The following is an 18,591-nucleotide window of genomic DNA, read 5'->3' as shown; positions in this document are numbered from 1 at the left end:
ATATAAAAGTAGGTCCAGTACAATAATTACAATTTTTTTTTCAAGATTAGTATAACACTTTTCTGACAAGAAAGAAATGATGTAAAAAGTGTCCAGATTTTCCTATTCCTGATTGTCTAGAAAACAGAAATGTGGAGACAGTGGAGGTGATCCCAAAAAAATGAAATAATAATTTTCTGAACTATAAATGCACACGTCAATAACAAGGGCACACAAAAGCTAACTATTTATACATTTTATTTAATAAAAGTGCAGCTTTCAAAAGGAACAAATGCTTTTGTGGTTTATTTTATGTTAATATTGTGACTGATATTCTGCATTGATATATCCCACATGGGGGAATGCTGACAGACATTCATTTTAATCTCAAAAACAACTGTACTGACTTCCGGTATGGCGACACGTCTGTGAGGACGCACTGAGAGGCGCTCCTCTGGTCCGACGGGGAAAGCCGCAGTAACCGCAAACCGATAGCCGGCAAAACATGTCAAAAATTAAAGGGACAGACGCCTCAACAAGCGGAGGTACCTGCATGGAGAAATATCTCTCCAAAACTGCACAGATGGCCCCAAAACAGCAGCAACAGCGCCAGGACAAGGGAGAGAGAAGGAGAGAGACACTGAAAATGGCCGACTGCCACGAGGCTCAGGCAGGAGAATCCAGCCACACCGGGGGAGCAGACAATCAGGCACAAACAAGGTCAGAGCATGAAAACATTGCAAAGGCTGTAGCAAGAGAAATTCTCCCACAATTAGATAAAAAAATTGACAAAATAAAAACATCCATAGATGAGCTGAAAAACGAGCTGACAGCACATACATCAAGAGTGGAGGAGGCTGAAACTAGAATTAGCAATGTGGAGGATGAAATGTCTGAAGTGCATCAAGCAGTAGAAGCACTGAGGAAAAAAAACTGCATATTGGAGGAAAAAGTGGACGACCTTGAAAACCGGTCTCGACGAAACAACATAAGACTGATAGGAGTGCCTGAATCAGTAAAACAGTACCAACTCATAGAGTTCTGCGAGAAATGGATCCCAGAGCACCTTGGGCTATCCGCAGATCACGCAATAAAGATCGAGAGAGCACACAGAATGGGTGCTGCAAGGCAAGACCAAGAAACTAAACCTAGAGCAATAATAGCAAAGATTCTCAACTTCGACGACAAAGTCAGAATTATCAAAGCTTTTAAGGAGATGGACCAACTGACATTTGAGAACAAGAGAATTATGATTTTCCAGGACTATTCGGCAACGGTCTCACAAAAAAGGAGAGATTTCAGCAGGGTATGCACCACTCTCTACAAGCAAAAACAGAAATTTGCGCTGATCTATCCAGCAACCCTAAAAATGTACACCGACACAGGGGTGAAAACCTTCACCTCCCACGACCAGGCGGAAAAGTACGTGACAAAGATGACAAACCCCAGGAACGCAGAGGAGGACCGGAATGACACAAGAGACGACGACCGCTGAAGCAGACGAATGCAGAGCCAAGGAACACATTTTGCTTGAAAGAGACTGAATTAAGATAGTTGTCCCTTGTAAAAAAAAAAAAAAAATAGTGGTATGTATGGATATAAGTATATGTGTGGCCCAAGAGTGTGTATGAACAAGCCCAGGTTGATTGACAGCATATAGGGATGTGTGTGGATATCTGAGTGTGTAACTGGTATTAAGGGCAGTATATATAAACCACACAGGGCCCCCACGCCTTATAACCTGCACATGTATGTATTTTGGACTGGATGCAAAATAGTGGCCAAGGGGGACAGAGACGGGCAACCACGACACTGATGTAAGGTATACAGCTACATAACCACATGAACATACAAACAATGGGACCAAGAGAGTAGTGGGAAGGAGGGCAAACCCACACTTTATAGCATTCGAAGCACTCATACCACAAGCAAGAAACACAAGGAGATGAGCAAGAGGGACACACAGACACCCTAACATACGACCAAGGTTATTAATAAACAAGGACAAAATAGCCGCAAGACAAGGGACATAACAACAAAACCAAAAAAAAAGCCAAAAAATAAATAAATAAAAATTACACGCAAAAGAAACAAACAAAAAAAAAAAAAGAAATAGGGAAATTGGCTAAGGGAAAAATAAAATAGAAAATATATCCCCCAGAGGGGACAAGGAGACTAAAGTGCACACATAAGGAAACACACAAGAGGGTAGAAAATATATCTCTGGAAAAAAGTGAAGTCCAGAAAAGAAAGGAAAGTTAAAAGTTTAAAAAGTTAAAAGGTTCAAAAGTTAGAAGTTCTAATACACAAAATAAGGCAGAGATCATGTTGACAAGCCGGTCTAATAAAAAAACAAAAGAGTGTTGGGAACAAGCAGAAAAGAGAGAAAAAACCCAGAACAGCATACTTAGCAGGAAACAGGAAAGAGCTAAAGATGACATACATAGAGGACACGGAACACATATAGACATAAAATGCATACACGAATAATAACATGGAATGTAAAGGGGCTTAACAACCCCATAAAACGCAAAAAAAGTACTAAACTACCTAAAAAAACAAAAAGTGGACACAGCATTCCTACAGGAAACGCATCTAAATCCAAAAGAAAGCAATAAACTACAAAGAGATTGGGTAGGACACAGTATCTTCTCCCCGGCGATAGGAAAGAAAGTGGGAGTGGCCATACTTATAAATAAAAATCTCCCCCTAGAAATAATCAACACAGAGAGAGACAGTGAGGGCAGCATCATAGTGGCAGAGGTAAGAAGTGGAGGAATAGACTACCTCCTAGGCAATGTCTACGGACCAAATGACCATAAGACTGAATTTTTTCAAGAAACTATAAACAAGATACTAAAATATAAACATAGAAATGTAATCCTGGGGGGGGACTGGAATGCAATACAGGACAAGTTCTTAGACAGATCAAACCATAATGATAGCACGCCCAAAGAAAGCGCCCAAACCAAAAACATGGAATCAATTAAAACAGCACTAGGGGTAGTGGACGGATGGAGAACGCTCAACCCAGTGCAGAGGGATTTCTCCTTCCACTCCAATGCACATAACTCATTTTCAAGAATCGACGCAATACTACTAACACCGAACCTACTAAATAAAATAACACACATAGACATGGGAGAGATAATTATCTCTGACCACGCAATGGTGCGCCTAGATCTAGATATGGGGCTGGGCAGAGCAAGCCCAAACACCTGGAGATTCCCAAACTACCTGAGCAATAGCGAAGACTTTGTCAATTACTTAAAGGGAGCCTGGGAAAGATTTGATAACACAAATCAGGAGCATAGGACAAACCCCATACTCTTCTGGGAAACATCAAAAGCAGTAATTAGGGGAGACATTATGGCATATATATCCAGAAGAAAGAAACAGGCAGCACAGGAGTTCTGTAAAGCAAGTAAAGAACTTAGCAAGGCATTCAAAGCGTTCAAAACAGATCCAACACCCCAAAACAAAGAAATCTATAACCAGAAAAAATCCATATGTGAGATATGGTTAGAAAAAAAGAACTAGGGAAAAAAATCAATAAAAGAAGCCAAATTTTTCAGACACGGTAATAAGACGGGTAGACTTCTGGGAAACCTTATGCGCAACTATAGATCAACTAAACCTATCACTAAAATATATGATAAGACAGAGATAATCACAGAAGCAAAAAAAATAAATGAGGTATTCAAAGAATACTACAGTAAACTATATAGAGACAGAGAAATAAATACAGAAGCAAGGGATACTTTTTTTAAAGACATTAAAATACCTAAAGAGAGTCAAGAAGAAATAGACAGTTTAAACTCCCCTATTACTCAAAAAGAGATAAAGGACACAATTCAAAACGTTAAAAACTGTAAGGCCCCAGGCCCGGATGGGATGTCAGGAGAATACTACAAACTCTTAAAAGAAGACCTGATAGAACCACTACAACAATTATATCACAAGGCACTGAAAGACGCCACGTTTATGCAAACAAGTGAAATGGCCCATATAATGATAATACACAAACAGGGGAAGGAACCACTAAGACCAGAATCGTACAGACCAATCTCACTGATTAACCAGGACACTACAATATTCACTAAAATTATGGCAGATAGGCTAGCGAACTTTCTCCCGTCCTTGATACACCCTGACCAGTCGGGATTTGTCAAGGGAAGATCGGCAGTGAAAAACATCAGAAAAGTATTAGCGGCAATAGAGTGGGTCCGACTACACAAGATAGGGAATACAGCCCTCGTGACTATCGATGCCGAGAAAGCATTTGATAACATAATGTGGGAACATGTGTTTTTCGTGCTAGACAAATTTGGACTTAGGGGAAATTTTAGCAACATGATAAAGGCAATGTACAACACCCCAAAGGCTAGAATAATAGCAGCAGGACACCTATCAGACCCATTCCAACTATATAGAGGGACACGCCAAGGGTGCCCGCTGTCACCCCTTCTTTTCAATCTAGCAATAGAACCTCTGGCTATCTACCTGAGACAAACGGAGGATTTTAAGGGGATCAAGATAAACAAAACAGAACTGAAACTATCAATGTTTGCAGACGACATACTAATGTTCATGACTAATCCAGATGAATCAATCAAAAAGGTTCTACAGCAAATAGAGACATTCGGGTCGTTCGCGAGCTTTAAAATAAATATATCTAAAACTGAAATGATGTACATTAAAGAACCCCCAGACACAACGACACCATATAACTTCCCTGTAAAAGTAACAAAAAAAACACATTAGATACCTGGGGATGATGCTGGAGGCAGAAATTTCCAGACTATACGAGAATAACTTTAAACCTATCATAAAAAAAAATAGTGCAGGAACTAAAAAACTGGATGACACTATCCTTATCACTATTTGGGAGAGCAAGCGCGATCAAAATGATATCATTTGCCAGACTCCTATATCCCATGCAGACTCTCCCTATGCTCCTCAAACATGAAGACAATACTGAAATAAATAGAGAAATGACAAAATTCTTATGGGGAAATAAGAGAAGCAGAATAGCTCTAAAAAAATTACAATTACCAAAGGATATGGGAGGTATCAACCTACCGAATATCAGGAACTATAACATAGCAAGTATAATGAGACATGTAGGAGACTGGATAAAAGACACCAATCACTACTCCTCCCTAGAAATGGCAAACACCACAAATTTACAACCTGCAAACAACTACCCAAATTCCTACTGGTACTGTTATTCTCTTTAGCAGGTGATATTGAACCTAACCCAGGTCCTCCCATTTCAGCTCTGTCCCATGCCCCTGAGAACTCCACCTTTAAATTCCAAAAAGGGCTATCTGTCGCCCATATAAACATCCGGAGCCTGCTGCCCCCAAACTGGACGAACTAAGGGCATGGTGCCTTATGCATAAACCTAAAGCTATCATTCTTACAGAAACATGGCTAACCCCTAAAACTCCTGATGCAAATATCGCCATTCAGGGATACTCCATTTCTAGGAGAGATAGGTCAAAGAGAGGAGGAGGGGTGTTATTTTATATTGCAGACACCTTACAATTTACACTGTTAAATTGCCCCCCAAGCCCACCCTCTTTTGAAATTCTAGTTGGCAAAATCTGCCTCCCCTTTTCTAAGCCCACCTTGGTTGCTGGCATCTACCGCCCCCCTAAAGCCCCTCTACAATCCCTGACTGATATCACCCAATTTCTTGGCTCCATTTCCTCTCTGAATGAGAAGAGTGAGCTGCTAGTTCTTGGGGATTTCAACTTCAATTGGCTTGACCCTAAAAACCACAAAATCCAGATACAACTCAAGTCACTTTACCTATCGCAACTCATTTCCCAACCCACACGGATAAACCTGAAATCGCATAACCATTCCTTGCTAGACTGGATTCTCTCCTCAAACCCCAGCAGAATCCAATCCTCTGGCATCCTTCCTGACATTTTCAGTGACCATGCAATAGTGTACTGTGTAAGGAAAATTAAACCGCCCCAATCAAGCCCTAAAGTTCTCCTCACTAGAACATTTAAAAACTTTAACCCACAACAGTTTCTGGATGACCTTACCAACTGCCCATGGCACAGAATCGATTTAATTCCCGACCCTGATTCTGCACTCGACTATTTCCAATCCGAGTTCTTAAAACTCTGCGATACCCATGCTCCACTACGCAAAATAAGGGTACGGGGGGCCCACCTTCCATGGGTTACAACTGACCATATTGCACTCTACCAGCTCAGGGATACCTTGTGGAAAAGCTACAAAGTAACTGGCACTACCAAGGATCTCAATCACTACAGATGCATGCGGAACATGTGCACAAGGCAAACAAGGCATGCAAAAGCACAATATTACTCTTACAATCTCCACCAAAATACAACAAACCCAGCTAACTTCTGGAAGGTTATCAACAATATATTCCAACCTCCTAACCATCAACAACCAAGTAATATTGCTTTGTGGGGTGTGCCACTAACTTATTAGCAAAACGCAGCCCAAACCACAAATCTGAATCTCATCCTGGGAGTACCCCTATAGTCCCACCCCCTCCCAACACTGCCCACAATTTTCAATTTGGCCCAGTATCTGAAGAGGAGATTATACAAGCGCTCCTCAAACTAAAACTAAGCAGCCAATGTGGACCTGACTTACTACAATCTAGGTTCCTACGACTTGGTGCCCCAGCCATTGCCAAACCAATTGCGTCCATAGTCAACTCTATCCTGTCTGCAGTCCATATTCCTAAGACCTGGAAAACTGCCAGAGTTGTGCCAATCTTCAAAAGTGGGGACAAAAACACTGTCTCAAACTACAGGCCAATCTCTCTTCTCCCAATACTATCCAAAGTCATTGAAAAACGTGTTCTCTCCCAATTAAGCGATTTCTACACCAAGACAAATCTCCCTAGCCAATTCCAATCTGGGTTTCGTCCCAAACACTCCACCGTAACTACCCTGCTAAAAGTTTGCAATGAAATCCAGTGTGGAATGGAACGGGGACAACTCACTGGTGCAGTATTCCTAGATTTTGCAAAGGCTTTTGACACAGTTGGTCATGCTATCCTACTTAACAAACTCCAGAGCTCTGGAATAGGGAAGCATGCTTTAAGCTGGTTTCAGTCCTACCTATCAGGAAGATCCCAACATGTGTCCATCTCAGGCTCTAACTCCAACCCCCTGGATATCACCTGATGTGTCCCGCAAGGCTCTTTTCTGGGGCCCCTACTCTTCTCAGTGTTCATTAATGATCTTCCCACAGCTTGTAAGGAAGCCTCAATACACATGTATGCAGACGACACAATCCTATATGCACACAGTCATAGCCTCTCTGACCTTCAACACATACTTCAGTCTGACTTTTTGAGACTCGAAAACTGGATTTCCCAAAACAAACTGTTTTTAAACACTGACAAGACTGTAACAATGGTATTTGGGACCAAGACTAAATTTTTAAAACTTCCAGTGACTGAGCTCCTGATTAGAACTGACGCTAACACCACCCTAACCCCTGTCACTAGTTTTAAATACCTGGGCTTATGGTTTGACTCCCACTTAACATTCAGGATGCACATTGATACCCTGACAACCAAGACCTATGCCAAACTAGGGGTACTTTACAGGAACAAATCCTCCCTAAGTCTCCTGGTCAGAAAGCGTATCGCACAGCAGATGCTAATGCCAATTATTGACTATGGAGACATAGTATATGGCTCGGCACCTCAAACCCACCTTAGCAAACTTGACACCCTCTACAATTCAATTTGTCGTTTTGTTCTCCAATGCAACTACAACACACATCACTGCGAAATGCTCAAAGAACTAGATTGGTCATCACTAGAGTCTAGGCGCAAAGTTCACCTTTCCTGTCTTGCCTTTAAATTCTTCATGGGCAAGCTACCCAGCTATCTGAACAAGCTCCTCACCCCTACCACTTGCAGCACCTATCACCTGAGATCAGACTCCAAAAGACTGTTCATGGTCCCAAGGCTCAACAAAGTATCCGGCCGTTCCTCCTTCTCCTACCGTGCACCCCAAAACTGGAACAACCTACCAGAGACTCTCACATCCACCACCAGTTTAAGTTCTTTCAAATCTAAGGCTGTCTCACATTTTAATCTGGTCTGTAACTGTTTCATACGCCCATAATATATATATTTTCTTTAACTGTGCACGCAATGTCTTGTATATAATGTATACCCTGTTCATTTATGTAACTGTATTTGTAACCATGTATTATTTGTTTTACTCTGTGCCCAGGACATACTTGAAAACGAGAGGTAACTCTCAATGTATTACTTCCTGGCAAAATATTTTATAAATAAATAAATAAATAATAAATAGAAATAGAAAAGGAGTTTTCTCCAGAGACATCCCTGAGAGAGCTAATACATACTAAATGGGTAGACATCCCAGTGACCCAAAGAAACAATATTCTAATCAAAGATACCATAGTAACGTTGAAAACGGTCAGAAAAAAGTTTAAACTATCACACACAATTTCTAGATATCTACCAATCCAAGACAGATGTTAATATCCCTCAGTGCGCCTGCCTGTCATTTGTTTTTCCTACTACATGACACACTATACAAACTAGTGACAATAGACAAACTGGAGACATCCATAGACAGGAACAGAACAACGGAAGATTTCCGCCAAAGATGGGACTGGTTCCTTGAGGAAAGAGACTTGAGGACAGGGGACAGCTTTGGAGAAAGACATGAGACAGGGGACGGAAAGTAGGAAAGGAGTGAACAGGACCAACACGACAAGTTGCGTTAGAGTATAAGTCTAAAGTTTAAGGTTAATTAGATAGGAATCGAGCTGGAGAAAATCGTAACCATAATGTATAACACAAGGGTGTAACAAGGCGAACATAACCGAAGAAAACAAAAATGCTCGCCCATATGGCAAAAACGAACCCAAGTTCGAGTTCAAAGTTAAGAGAAAATATGTTTAATATATGAAAAATTTGTAAACAATGTCTGTGAATAACGGGTGACATAATATGCATGTAACAGCAGAAGTTTTCAAGCTGATCGCCTGTATACTGAAAATGTACCCAATAAAAAAGATTTGTGAAAAAAAACCCAACTGTACTGTAGTCAGGGCCGCCAACAGGGTGGATCTACAGGGTGGATCTGCAGGGGTTGGCGTCCCTGTGACTCGGGGCACACCGCCGGGTCCATGTCAGAAAAAAAAAACTGAGGACAGGATATCTAATCATGGCCTCTCTCATTGGCGGGGAGTGGGACAGACTAGTAGCTAATATAAGAAAATTGCTGAGAGACCCGGCGTTGCCTGGGAGTAAAATTTCCCGCTCCCCCCTCTCTCTCCACTCCCCCTGTATATTTCTCCGCTCCCCCCTCTCTGTTTGTGTCCCCCCCCTGCGCAGCGCCGTTCCCCCCCCTACAGTGTTCTACACAGACACACAAAGCCCCCCCCTCCCCCCACACACACAAAGCCCCCCCCTCCTCCCCCCACACACACACAAAGCCCCCCTCCTCCCCCCACACACACTAAGCCCCCCCTCCCCCACACAAAAGCCCCCCCTCCCCCCACACACATAAAGCCCCCCCTCCCCCCACACACACAAAGCCCCCCCCTCCCCCCACACACACAAAGCCCCCCCTCCCCCACACACAAAGCCCCCACACACACACAAAGCCCCCCCCTCCCCCCACACACACAAAGCCCCCCCTCCCCCCCCACACACACACAGCCACCCTCCTCCCACACACAAAGCCCCCCCCCTCCTCCCACACACAAAGCCCCCCCTCCTCCCACACACAAAGCCCCCCCCCCTCCTCCCACACAAAGCCCCCCCCTCCTCCCACACACAAAGCCCCCCCCCTCCTCCCACACACAAAGCCCCCCCCTCCTCCCACACACACAAAGCCCACCCCTCCCCCCACACACACAAAGCCCCCCCTCCCCCCACACACACAATGCCCCCCCTCCCCCCACACACACAAAGCCCCCACTCCCCCCCCACACACAATGCCCCCCCTCCCCCCCACACACAAAGCCCCCCCCTCTCCCACACACAAAGCCCCCCTCCCCCCCACACACAAAGCCCCCCCCTCCTCCCACACACAAAGCCCCCCCCATCTCCCACACACAAAGCCCCCCTCCTTCCACACACAAAGCCCCTCCCCCTCCTTCCACACACAAAGCCCCCCCCTCCTCCCACACACAAAGCCCCCCGTCCCCCACACACACAAAGCCTCCCCCCCACACACACAAAGCCCCCCCCACACACACACAAAGCCCCCCCTCCCCCCCACACACACAAAGCCCCCCCTCCCCCCCACACACACAAAGCCCTCCTCCCCCCACACAAAGCCCCTCTCCCCCCCCACACAAAGCCCCCCTCCCCCCCACACAAAGCCCCTCTCCCCCCCCACACAAAGCCCCTCTCCCCCCCACACAAAGCCCCTCTCCCCCCCCACACAAAGCCCTCCTCCCCCCACACACAAAGCCCCCCCTCCCCACACACAAAGCCCCCCTCCCCCACACACAAAGCACCCCTCCCCCCACACACAAAGCCCCCCTCCCCCACACACAAAGCCCCCCTCCCCCCACACACAGCCCCCCTCCCCCCACACACAAAGCCCCCCCGTCCCCCCCACACACAAAGCCCCCCCGTCCCCCCACACACAAAGCCCCCCTCCCCCCACACACAAAGCCCCTCTCCCCCCCCACAAAGCCCCCCCCTCCCCCCACACTCCCCCCACACACAAAGCCCCCCTCCCCCCACACACAAAGCCCCCCTCCCCCACACACAAAGCCCCCCTCCCCCACACACAAAGCCCCCCTCCCCCACACACAAAGCCCCCTCCCCCACACACAAAGCCCCCCCTGCCCCCACACACTCCCCCCCCCCCCCACACACACACAAAGCCCCCCCCCTCCCCCCCACACACACACAAAGCCCCCCCTCCCCCCACACACACACAAAGCCCCCCCTCCCCCCCACACAAAGCCCCACCTCCCCCCCACACACAAAGCCCCCCCCTCCCCCCCCACACACAAAGCCCCACCTCCCCCCCCACACACAAAGCCCCCCCTCCCCCCCCCACACAAAGCCCCCCCTCCCCCCCCACACAAAGCCCCCCTCCCCCCACACACAAAGCCCTCCTCCCCCCACACACAAAGTCCCCCTCCCCACACACAAAGCCCCCCCTCCCCACACACAAAGCCCCCCTCCCCCACACACACAAAGCCCCCCCTCCCCCACACACAAAGCTCCCCTCCCCCACACACAAAGCCCCCCCTCCCCCCACACACAAAGCCCCCCTCCCCCCACACACAAAGCCCCCCTCCCCCCACACACAAAGCCCCCCTCCCCCACACACAAAGCCCCCCCTCCCCCACACACTCCCCCCACACACAAAGCCCCCCTCCCCCCCACACAAAGCCCCCCTCCCCCCACACAAAGCCCCTCTCCCCCCCACACACAAAGCACCCCTCCCCCCCACACACAAAGCCCCCCTCCCCCCACACACAAAGCCCCCCTCCCCCCACACACAAAGCCCTCCCCTCCCCCCCACACACACACACAAAGCCCCCCCTCCCCCCCACACACAAAGCCCCACCTCCCCCCCACACACAGCCCCCCCTCCCCACACACACAAAGCCCCCCCCCACACAAATCCCCCCCCCCCACACACACACAAAGCCCCCCCTCCCCCCCACACACACAAAGCCCCCCCTCCCCCCCACACACACAAAGCCCCCCTCCCCCACACACAAAGCCCCCCTCCCCCACACACAAAGCCCCCCCTCCCCCACACACAAAGCCCCCCCTCCCACCACACACTCCCCCCACACACAAAGCCCCCCTCCCCCCACACACAAAGCCCCCCTCACACAAAGCCCCCCTCCCTCCACACACAAAGCCCCTCTCCCCCACACACAAAGCCCCCCTCCCCCCACACACAGCCCCCCCACACAAAGCCCCCCTCCCCCCCCACACAAAGCCCCCCTCCCCCCCCACACAAAGCCCCCCTCCCCTCACACACAAAGCCCCCCTCCCCTGTTACAGGACTGACAGCACCGCTCCTCTCTCCCGCGCTCCTCCGATTGTCGCGCGCCTAGCCCTTCCCTCCCTCCTCATGTCCGGGGAGCGCTGCGCACGCGCCCCCTCTCAGCACCTGTGAGCGTGAGCCCCCCCCCCATGTCCTATCTGGCGTGCTTCATCCTGCTGAACCCGGACGCCCCACGCGCATCCTCGGCCCCCCAGGCCCTACCGGCATCCTTCGCCGTTCCGCCTGCAGTGGCACCTGGGGCACGGGCAGCTGTGCCTTAACGCGCCCTCCCCGAGTCCCCAGCCACGCTCTTCAGCCCCCCACCATCCCCAGGCCCCTACCAGCAATCCCCCTACCGGCTCCCCCAGCCAGGCATCCTTCCCCACCCCTCAGTCCTGCTAGGATCCTTTCCCCTCGCAACTGGCATCCTCCAGGCTCCGCCTGCAGTAGGGGGCCGAGTGGCCAGGCCTTAACCAGTGCTTTCCCCGAGTACCCAGCCCACGCTCCTCAGCCCCCCCTCCGCCCCCAGGTCCCTCAGCCCCCCCTCCGCCCCCAGGTCCCTCAGCCCCCCCTCCGCCCCCAGGTCCCTCAGCCCCCAGGTCCCTCAGCCCCCCCTCCGCCCCCAGGTCCCTCAGCCCCCCCTCCGCCCCCAGGTCCCTCAGCCCCCCCTCCGCCCCCAGGTCCCTCAGCCCCCCCTCCGCCCCCCCTCAGCCCCCCCTCCGCCCCCCCTCCGCCCCCCCTCCGCCCCCCCTCCGCCCCCCCTCCGCCCCCCCTCCGCCCCCCCTCCGCCCCCAGGTCCCTCAGCCCCCCCTCAGCCCCCAGGTCCCTCAGCCCCCCCTCAGCCCCCAGGTCCCTCCGCCCCCCCTCCGCCCCCAGGTCCCTCAGCCCCCCCTCCGCCCCCAGGTCCCTCAGCCCCCAGGTCCCTCAGCCCCCCCTCAGCCCCCAGGTCCCTCAGCCCCCAGGTCCCTCCGCCCCCCCTCCGCCCCCCCTCCGCCCCCAGGTCCCTCCGCCCCCAGGTCCCTCAGCCCCCCCTCCGCCCCCAGGTCCCTCAGCCCCCCCTCCGCCCCCAGGTCCCCCAGCCCCCCCTCCGCCCCCAGGTCCCTCAGCCCCCCCAGCCCCCCCTCCGCCCCCAGGTCCCTCCGCCCCCAGGTCCCTCAGCCCCCCCAGCCCCCCCTCCGCCCCAGGTCCCTCAGCCCCCCCTCCGCCCCCAGGTCCCTCAGCCCCCCCAGCCCCCCCTCCGCCCCCAGGTCCCTCAGCCCCCCCTCCGCCCCCAGGTCCCTCAGCCCCCCCTCCGCCCCCAGGTCCCTCAGCCCCCCCTCCGCCCCCAGGTCCCTCAGCCCCCCCTCCGCCCCCAGGTCCCTCAGCCCCCCCTCCGCCCCCAGGTCCCTCAGCCCCCCCTCCGCCCCCAGGTCCCTCAGCCCCCCCTCCGCCCCCAGGTCCCTCAGCCCCCCCTCCGCCCCCAGGTCCCTCAGCCCCCCCTCCGCCCCCAGGTCCCTCAGCCCCCCCTCTGCCCCCAGGTCCCTCAGCCCCCCCTCCGCCCCCAGGTCCCTCAGCCCCCCCTCCGCCCCCAGGTCCCTCAGCCCCCCCTCCGCCCCCAGGTCCCTGCGCCCCCAGGTCCCTGCGCCCCCCGGTCCCTCAGCCCCCCCTCCGCCCCCCGGTCCCTCAGCCCCCCCTCCGCCCCCCGGTCCCTCAGCCCCCCCTCCGCCCCCCGGTCCCTCAGCCCCCCCTCCGCCCCCCGGTCCCTCAGCCCCCCCTCCGCCCCCCGGTCCCTCAGCCCCCCCTCCGCCCCCCGGTCCCTCAGCCCCCCCTCCGCCCCCCGGTCCCTCAGCCCCCCCTCCGCCCCCCGGTCCCTCAGCCCCCCCTCCGCCCCCAGGTCCCTCAGCCCCCCCTCCGCCCCCAGGTCCCTCAGCCCCCCCTCCGCCCCCAGGTCCCTCAGCCCCCCCTCCGCCCCCAGGTCCCTCAGCCCCCCCTCCGCCCCCAGGTCCCTCAGCCCCCCCTCCGCCCCCCCCCTCCGCCCCCCCTCCGCCCCCCCCTCCGCCCCCCCTCCGCCCCCCCTCCGCCCCCCCTCCGCCCCCCCTCAGCCCCCCCTCCGCCCCCAGGTCCCTCAGCCCCCCCTCCGCCCCCAGGTCCCTCAGCCCCCCCAGCCAGGCCCTACCGCCCGGGTGGGCCCCCGTGACCCGGGCCTTAAAGCGGCTCCGCAGACCCCCCACCTGCCGCCGAACCCTGCAGCCCCCAGTCCCGACCATCCCCAAGGTATGTCAACTTTTTTTTATATGTATTGAGAGGGAGTGGGGGTCTTGTTATTTGTATTGGGGGGGAGTTGGGGTCTTTTTATATTTATTGGGTGGGAGTGGGGGTCTTATATGTAATGGGGGGAGTTGGGCTCTTTTTATATGTATTGGGGGGAAGTGGGGGTCTTTTTATATGTATTGGGGGGAAGAGGGGGTCTTTATATGTATTGGGAGGAAGTGGGGGTCTTTTTATATGTATTGGGAGGAAGTGGGGGTCTTTTTATATGTATTGGGGGGAAGAGGGGTCTTTTTATATGTATTGGGGGGAAGAGGGGTCTTTATATGTATTGGGAGGAAGTGGGGGTCTTTTTATATGTATTGGGGGGAAGAGGGGGTCTTTTTATATGTATTGGGGGAAGTGGGGGTCTTTATATGTATTGGGAGGAAGTGGGGGCTTCTTTATATGTCTTGGGGCTTTTTTATATGCATTGGAGGGGTTTTATATGCATTGCGTTTTTTTATATGTATTTTTTTTTTAATATGTTTTGGAGGTCTTTTTTTATGTCTTGAGGAGGTGGTTTTTTGTATATACTGTATTTGGGGAGGTGGGGAGTTGTATATATTTGGGGGTTGCTGATTTTTTTTGTATGTATTTGGGGGTGGGAAGTTTTTTGCATTGCGGTTGGGGTTTTTTTTTGTATATATTTTGTGGGGGGAAATTATGTGAGGGGGGAGGGAATTGAGTGAGAGGGGTGTAATTGACGGAAGAGGGAGTGAGGAACAAAGGGAGTAGGGGAGAGAAATACATGTGAGGCGGGGGGCAGGGATTGAGGGAGAGTGGAGTAATTGATGGAGGGGGGAGAGTGAGAGGTGAGACGGAGGGGAGAGAAATACATGGGAAAAGGGAGGGAAATAGAGGGGGCTCGCGAGGTGTAAAATGGTGGGGCTCATGAGGTGTAAAATAGGGCTCACAATTGTGCCATTTAAGTAAAAGTTGCGCCCTAAAAAAAATCTCATGGTAGGTATGCTGGGGGGGGGGGGGGGGGCTGCTCCTTGCATTTGTCCTGGGCCCCAAGATTTCTGTTGGCGGCCCTGACTGTAGTCCCTCGTCAGAAATACAGTATCTCTAAGTAGAGATGTGTGAAGCTTTTTCCGAGTTCGCGAATCATGCAAAATTGACTCTTTTTTTTTTTTATTCGCAAAAAGTCACGTCAGTCAGAGGTTTCGTGAGAGATTTGCTATGCAATAAGTCGATGTGAATTTAAATCGTTTTCAATGATGATAACAAAACTGAACACACCTGAGATACATAGGACGTACGCTAAGTTAATTAATTTTAATATACTTTGCATATCAAAATGAGCATATTTAGAGTTATCTCAGGTATGTTCAGTGTTGTTCACAGGTATCTCTCTATGTAATATATAAAAGTGGGTTTGGGGAGGTATTTAAGTTAATGGGTCCTCTAGTAAAATACTCTAGGACTCCTTTCTCTTTCTCCTTCTCTTCCTCCCTCACGTCTCCACTAACCTCCCTATTTCAGGTTCTGTATAGGAACCTATTAGCATCATTAAACACACTTAAAATGCTTGGCAGATCACTTGGGAATTGTGAGGTAAGCTGTGATTCATTGGTGAAACAGCGAATGGATGCTGAAAATGTGTGATTTTTGCTCAGCCTTTAGCCCTTACAAGTTCTGCGAATCGTTCTCCAAAAATCTATTTGGGTTAAAAAAAAAAACATTGCGAAAAGGTTTGTGGATGTATTTTGGATAGTTTCACACATCTCTATCCCTAAAGGTCCATTCACCTACCTCTTATTGCCCTGATAGCTGCCACGAATACAAGTGGCTTAAAACAGTGGCACTAATAATTGTAAAGTAATTAAATATCGGGGTAAAGTTCTTGATGGTATTTTAGAAAGACAGACGAGGTGTTTATAGAATTAATCTAATTTTCATTAACGGTATGGAAATATAAGTGTATTAATAAAAAAGTAACATTCTCTGTACTCAATAATTTGAGGTAATAGTTTGATCAAGTTTCACAGTGTAATGCTTAAAAACCCATTACAGTTTCATTCAAAATGTATTTATGAATGGGAAAAGGCATGACAAACACCCATTTAATATTAACGAACATTTGTTAAATCATTTGTAACCTGCCACACATTCTCCGGGAAACTGAGCATGTTGCAGGCCAGTGAGTTATCAGTTACTATACATAGATGGTTGATACATGTATTCATCTTTATGTCGAGGTACAAATCTTAAATATAGTTTGATAAATTACCATACCTAATGACCAAACCATATTATTAATAAATATTGAAGCATAACTGTAGTGATTATGTGAATGCAATTACAGCCATTGTATTTTCCTATGTTTAGAAATAAAAGTGGTGTGGAAATAGATGAATCGGGGGTTCTTTTTGCCCTAGTAGGGAATAGCAAAACTATATATACCAATATAGGTAGCCCTCATTATCCAACGTTTCAGTTTACAACGAATGGCGTATTCAACGCTTAACAATGCAACCCTAAGGGCCGTTTTTCAACGCCGGAATGCGTTATCCAACGCTCACCCCCACTGATTAACATGGCACTCACTTTACAACGGTGTCACTATCAAACGTTACTTCCAGAACGGATTCCGTTGGATGTCCGAGCACTGCCTGTAGCTACTAAAGATTGGAAAACGAAGCTGTATCTTGCTGGAAAATGACACAGAGAATGTCCTGAAGTAGCTAAGGTGGTATTGTATTGTAACAGTCAAACAGTCTGATGACATCCTTGTAGTTTTAAACGCACATCTCATGCTCAATTCAATCGTCTGATTAGCAATTCTTCTTACCACCATTTTACATAAAGCCTGGGGAAATTTTTATCTTGCCAGTTCCGTACTAACCTGTTGACCTCGGGACAAAGGAGGATGTGTCTGTCTTTTCAACACCTCACTGGACTGTATGATATCAGTCCCATCCATTTCTTTTCTTAACTCTCTTTTGCAGTCACCTATATGTTTTTAGTCACCATTTGTGTGAAACGTCCGCGCTAAGTTCCTTCACTCCTCTGAATCCTGCTGCTTGCTCCCTTTATGTGAGGTGTACTGTATAAGCAGAATCCCTACTAAAAAGCACCAACCTCACCCCTGCTATCTGTTATTAACCACATCCTACGTCAGGTAATTTAACCAAATGAATTGCTCAGTCTATTAAGATAGAGAGCAGGAGGCTAAAGTATTATCAGATAACAAAATGACACTTGTGTAGGTTCCCCAGCCAACTAAAATCATTAAAGGTATATGGCATTGCAGGAGAATACACAAAGATCAAACATTAATAAGCACCTTCCCTTAAGCATTCTCCTCTAAAGCTAATGCAGACAACGAAGGCGGTTTAATGTCTGGAAGGTCTCAGGTCAGTGGTGGTGAGGAACACACCATGTATTTAATGGAAAGAGTGCTTGAGAGATTTTACTGGGTTATAGGCAGAGCAAGGGAAGTCATGTTTTGGGGAGGAAGCCATAGTGCAAACTACTGTAGATGAAATAAAGTGTGTGTTGAAATGGATACGGGGATCTCAGTTAGTACACAGCCAAACGACCAGTCTTTGCTTGATTCTGTGAATTATTTTTTTTGTAGAAGACCATGGCAGAAGAAGGAAGTTATCCCCTACAGGCTCGGAGAGCAATGGATAACGATGGGAATCCTTGTCCAGATCCTATGTCAGCAAGAGAAGAATCCCATTGCAGTATTAGTGTCCACGGGATCTGCTATACTGTCAGGTAAGACAGTCTAATACATTACTCTGAAAATAATATGGAATGGGAAATTAAAAGTATAGGGGAAAATGGTAATAAGCAGCAGTACAATTTACCACAGAGATTTAATGAAATGAAGCCTAAAACCCACACTTAAAATTATATCATTTAATGAGCTTTTTCCTCAACATGGCACCCTTATCGTGTTATGAGACAGAATGCAGCTCAATCTATTAAAATGCATTCAGATGAATGGTTATAAGTGAGTGACTAGGCATTCAGGAAGTATTTATATCAATATATTGTCACTAATACAAAATAAAAACAAATGTTAAGATAATACTTTTTAATGGCTAACTCATGTTACAAGATAAATATTGACTAAGCACAGGAGGTACAGTATGCCCAACACACTGAGTTTGCTTCTATATTTATGGATATTCGCTATTATACTGCATAAAAGGCACTGCAATTTTATTCAATAAAATACTAAAACTCGCCATTATAACTCTTTTTCAGGCACTTATATTATTGTACAGTATGTAGAAAAACATAATTTTTTATATTTTGTGCATTTTTAAATAAATGAAAAATGGAC

The 18,591-nt window shown here is 49.3% G+C and overlaps 2 protein-coding genes across 10 annotated transcripts in view; one reads left to right on the top strand and one right to left on the bottom strand.

Annotated features, from left to right (window-relative positions):
• Positions 1 to 17,350, bottom strand: part of ABCG8 (ATP binding cassette subfamily G member 8) — a 38,223-nt gene extending 20,873 nt beyond the window's left edge. The window contains exon 1 of one of the 4 annotated variants that reach the window (XM_075595770.1): positions 17,140 to 17,350. In XM_075595770.1, the coding sequence (XP_075451885.1) occupies positions 17,140 to 17,217 (78 nt within the window). In that variant the 5' untranslated portion in view covers positions 17,218 to 17,350. Of the gene's footprint in view, positions 1 to 12,017; positions 12,108 to 16,841; positions 17,069 to 17,139 lie in introns of those variants that run through there. The other 3 variants (XM_075595773.1, XM_075595772.1, XM_075595771.1) reach the window with 3 other exon arrangements.
• The window catches only part of ABCG5 (ATP binding cassette subfamily G member 5), a 31,809-nt gene continuing 27,334 nt past the window's right edge, over positions 14,117 to 18,591 (top strand). For 2 of the 6 annotated variants that reach the window (XM_075595777.1, XM_075595774.1), the window contains exons 1-2: positions 17,538 to 17,650; positions 17,875 to 18,017. In XM_075595777.1, the coding sequence (XP_075451892.1) occupies positions 17,933 to 18,017 (85 nt within the window). In that variant the 5' untranslated portion in view covers positions 17,538 to 17,650; positions 17,875 to 17,932. Of the gene's footprint in view, positions 14,256 to 17,537; positions 17,661 to 17,874; positions 18,018 to 18,591 lie in introns of those variants that run through there. The other 4 variants (XM_075595778.1, XM_075595775.1, XM_075595776.1 and 1 more) reach the window with 4 other exon arrangements.

The sequence above is a fragment of the Ascaphus truei genome, chromosome 4, assembly GCF_040206685.1.
Source record: "Ascaphus truei isolate aAscTru1 chromosome 4, aAscTru1.hap1, whole genome shotgun sequence".
Lineage (NCBI taxonomy): Eukaryota > Metazoa > Chordata > Amphibia > Anura > Ascaphidae > Ascaphus > Ascaphus truei.
This window is presented reverse-complemented; position numbering and strand designations above follow the sequence as displayed.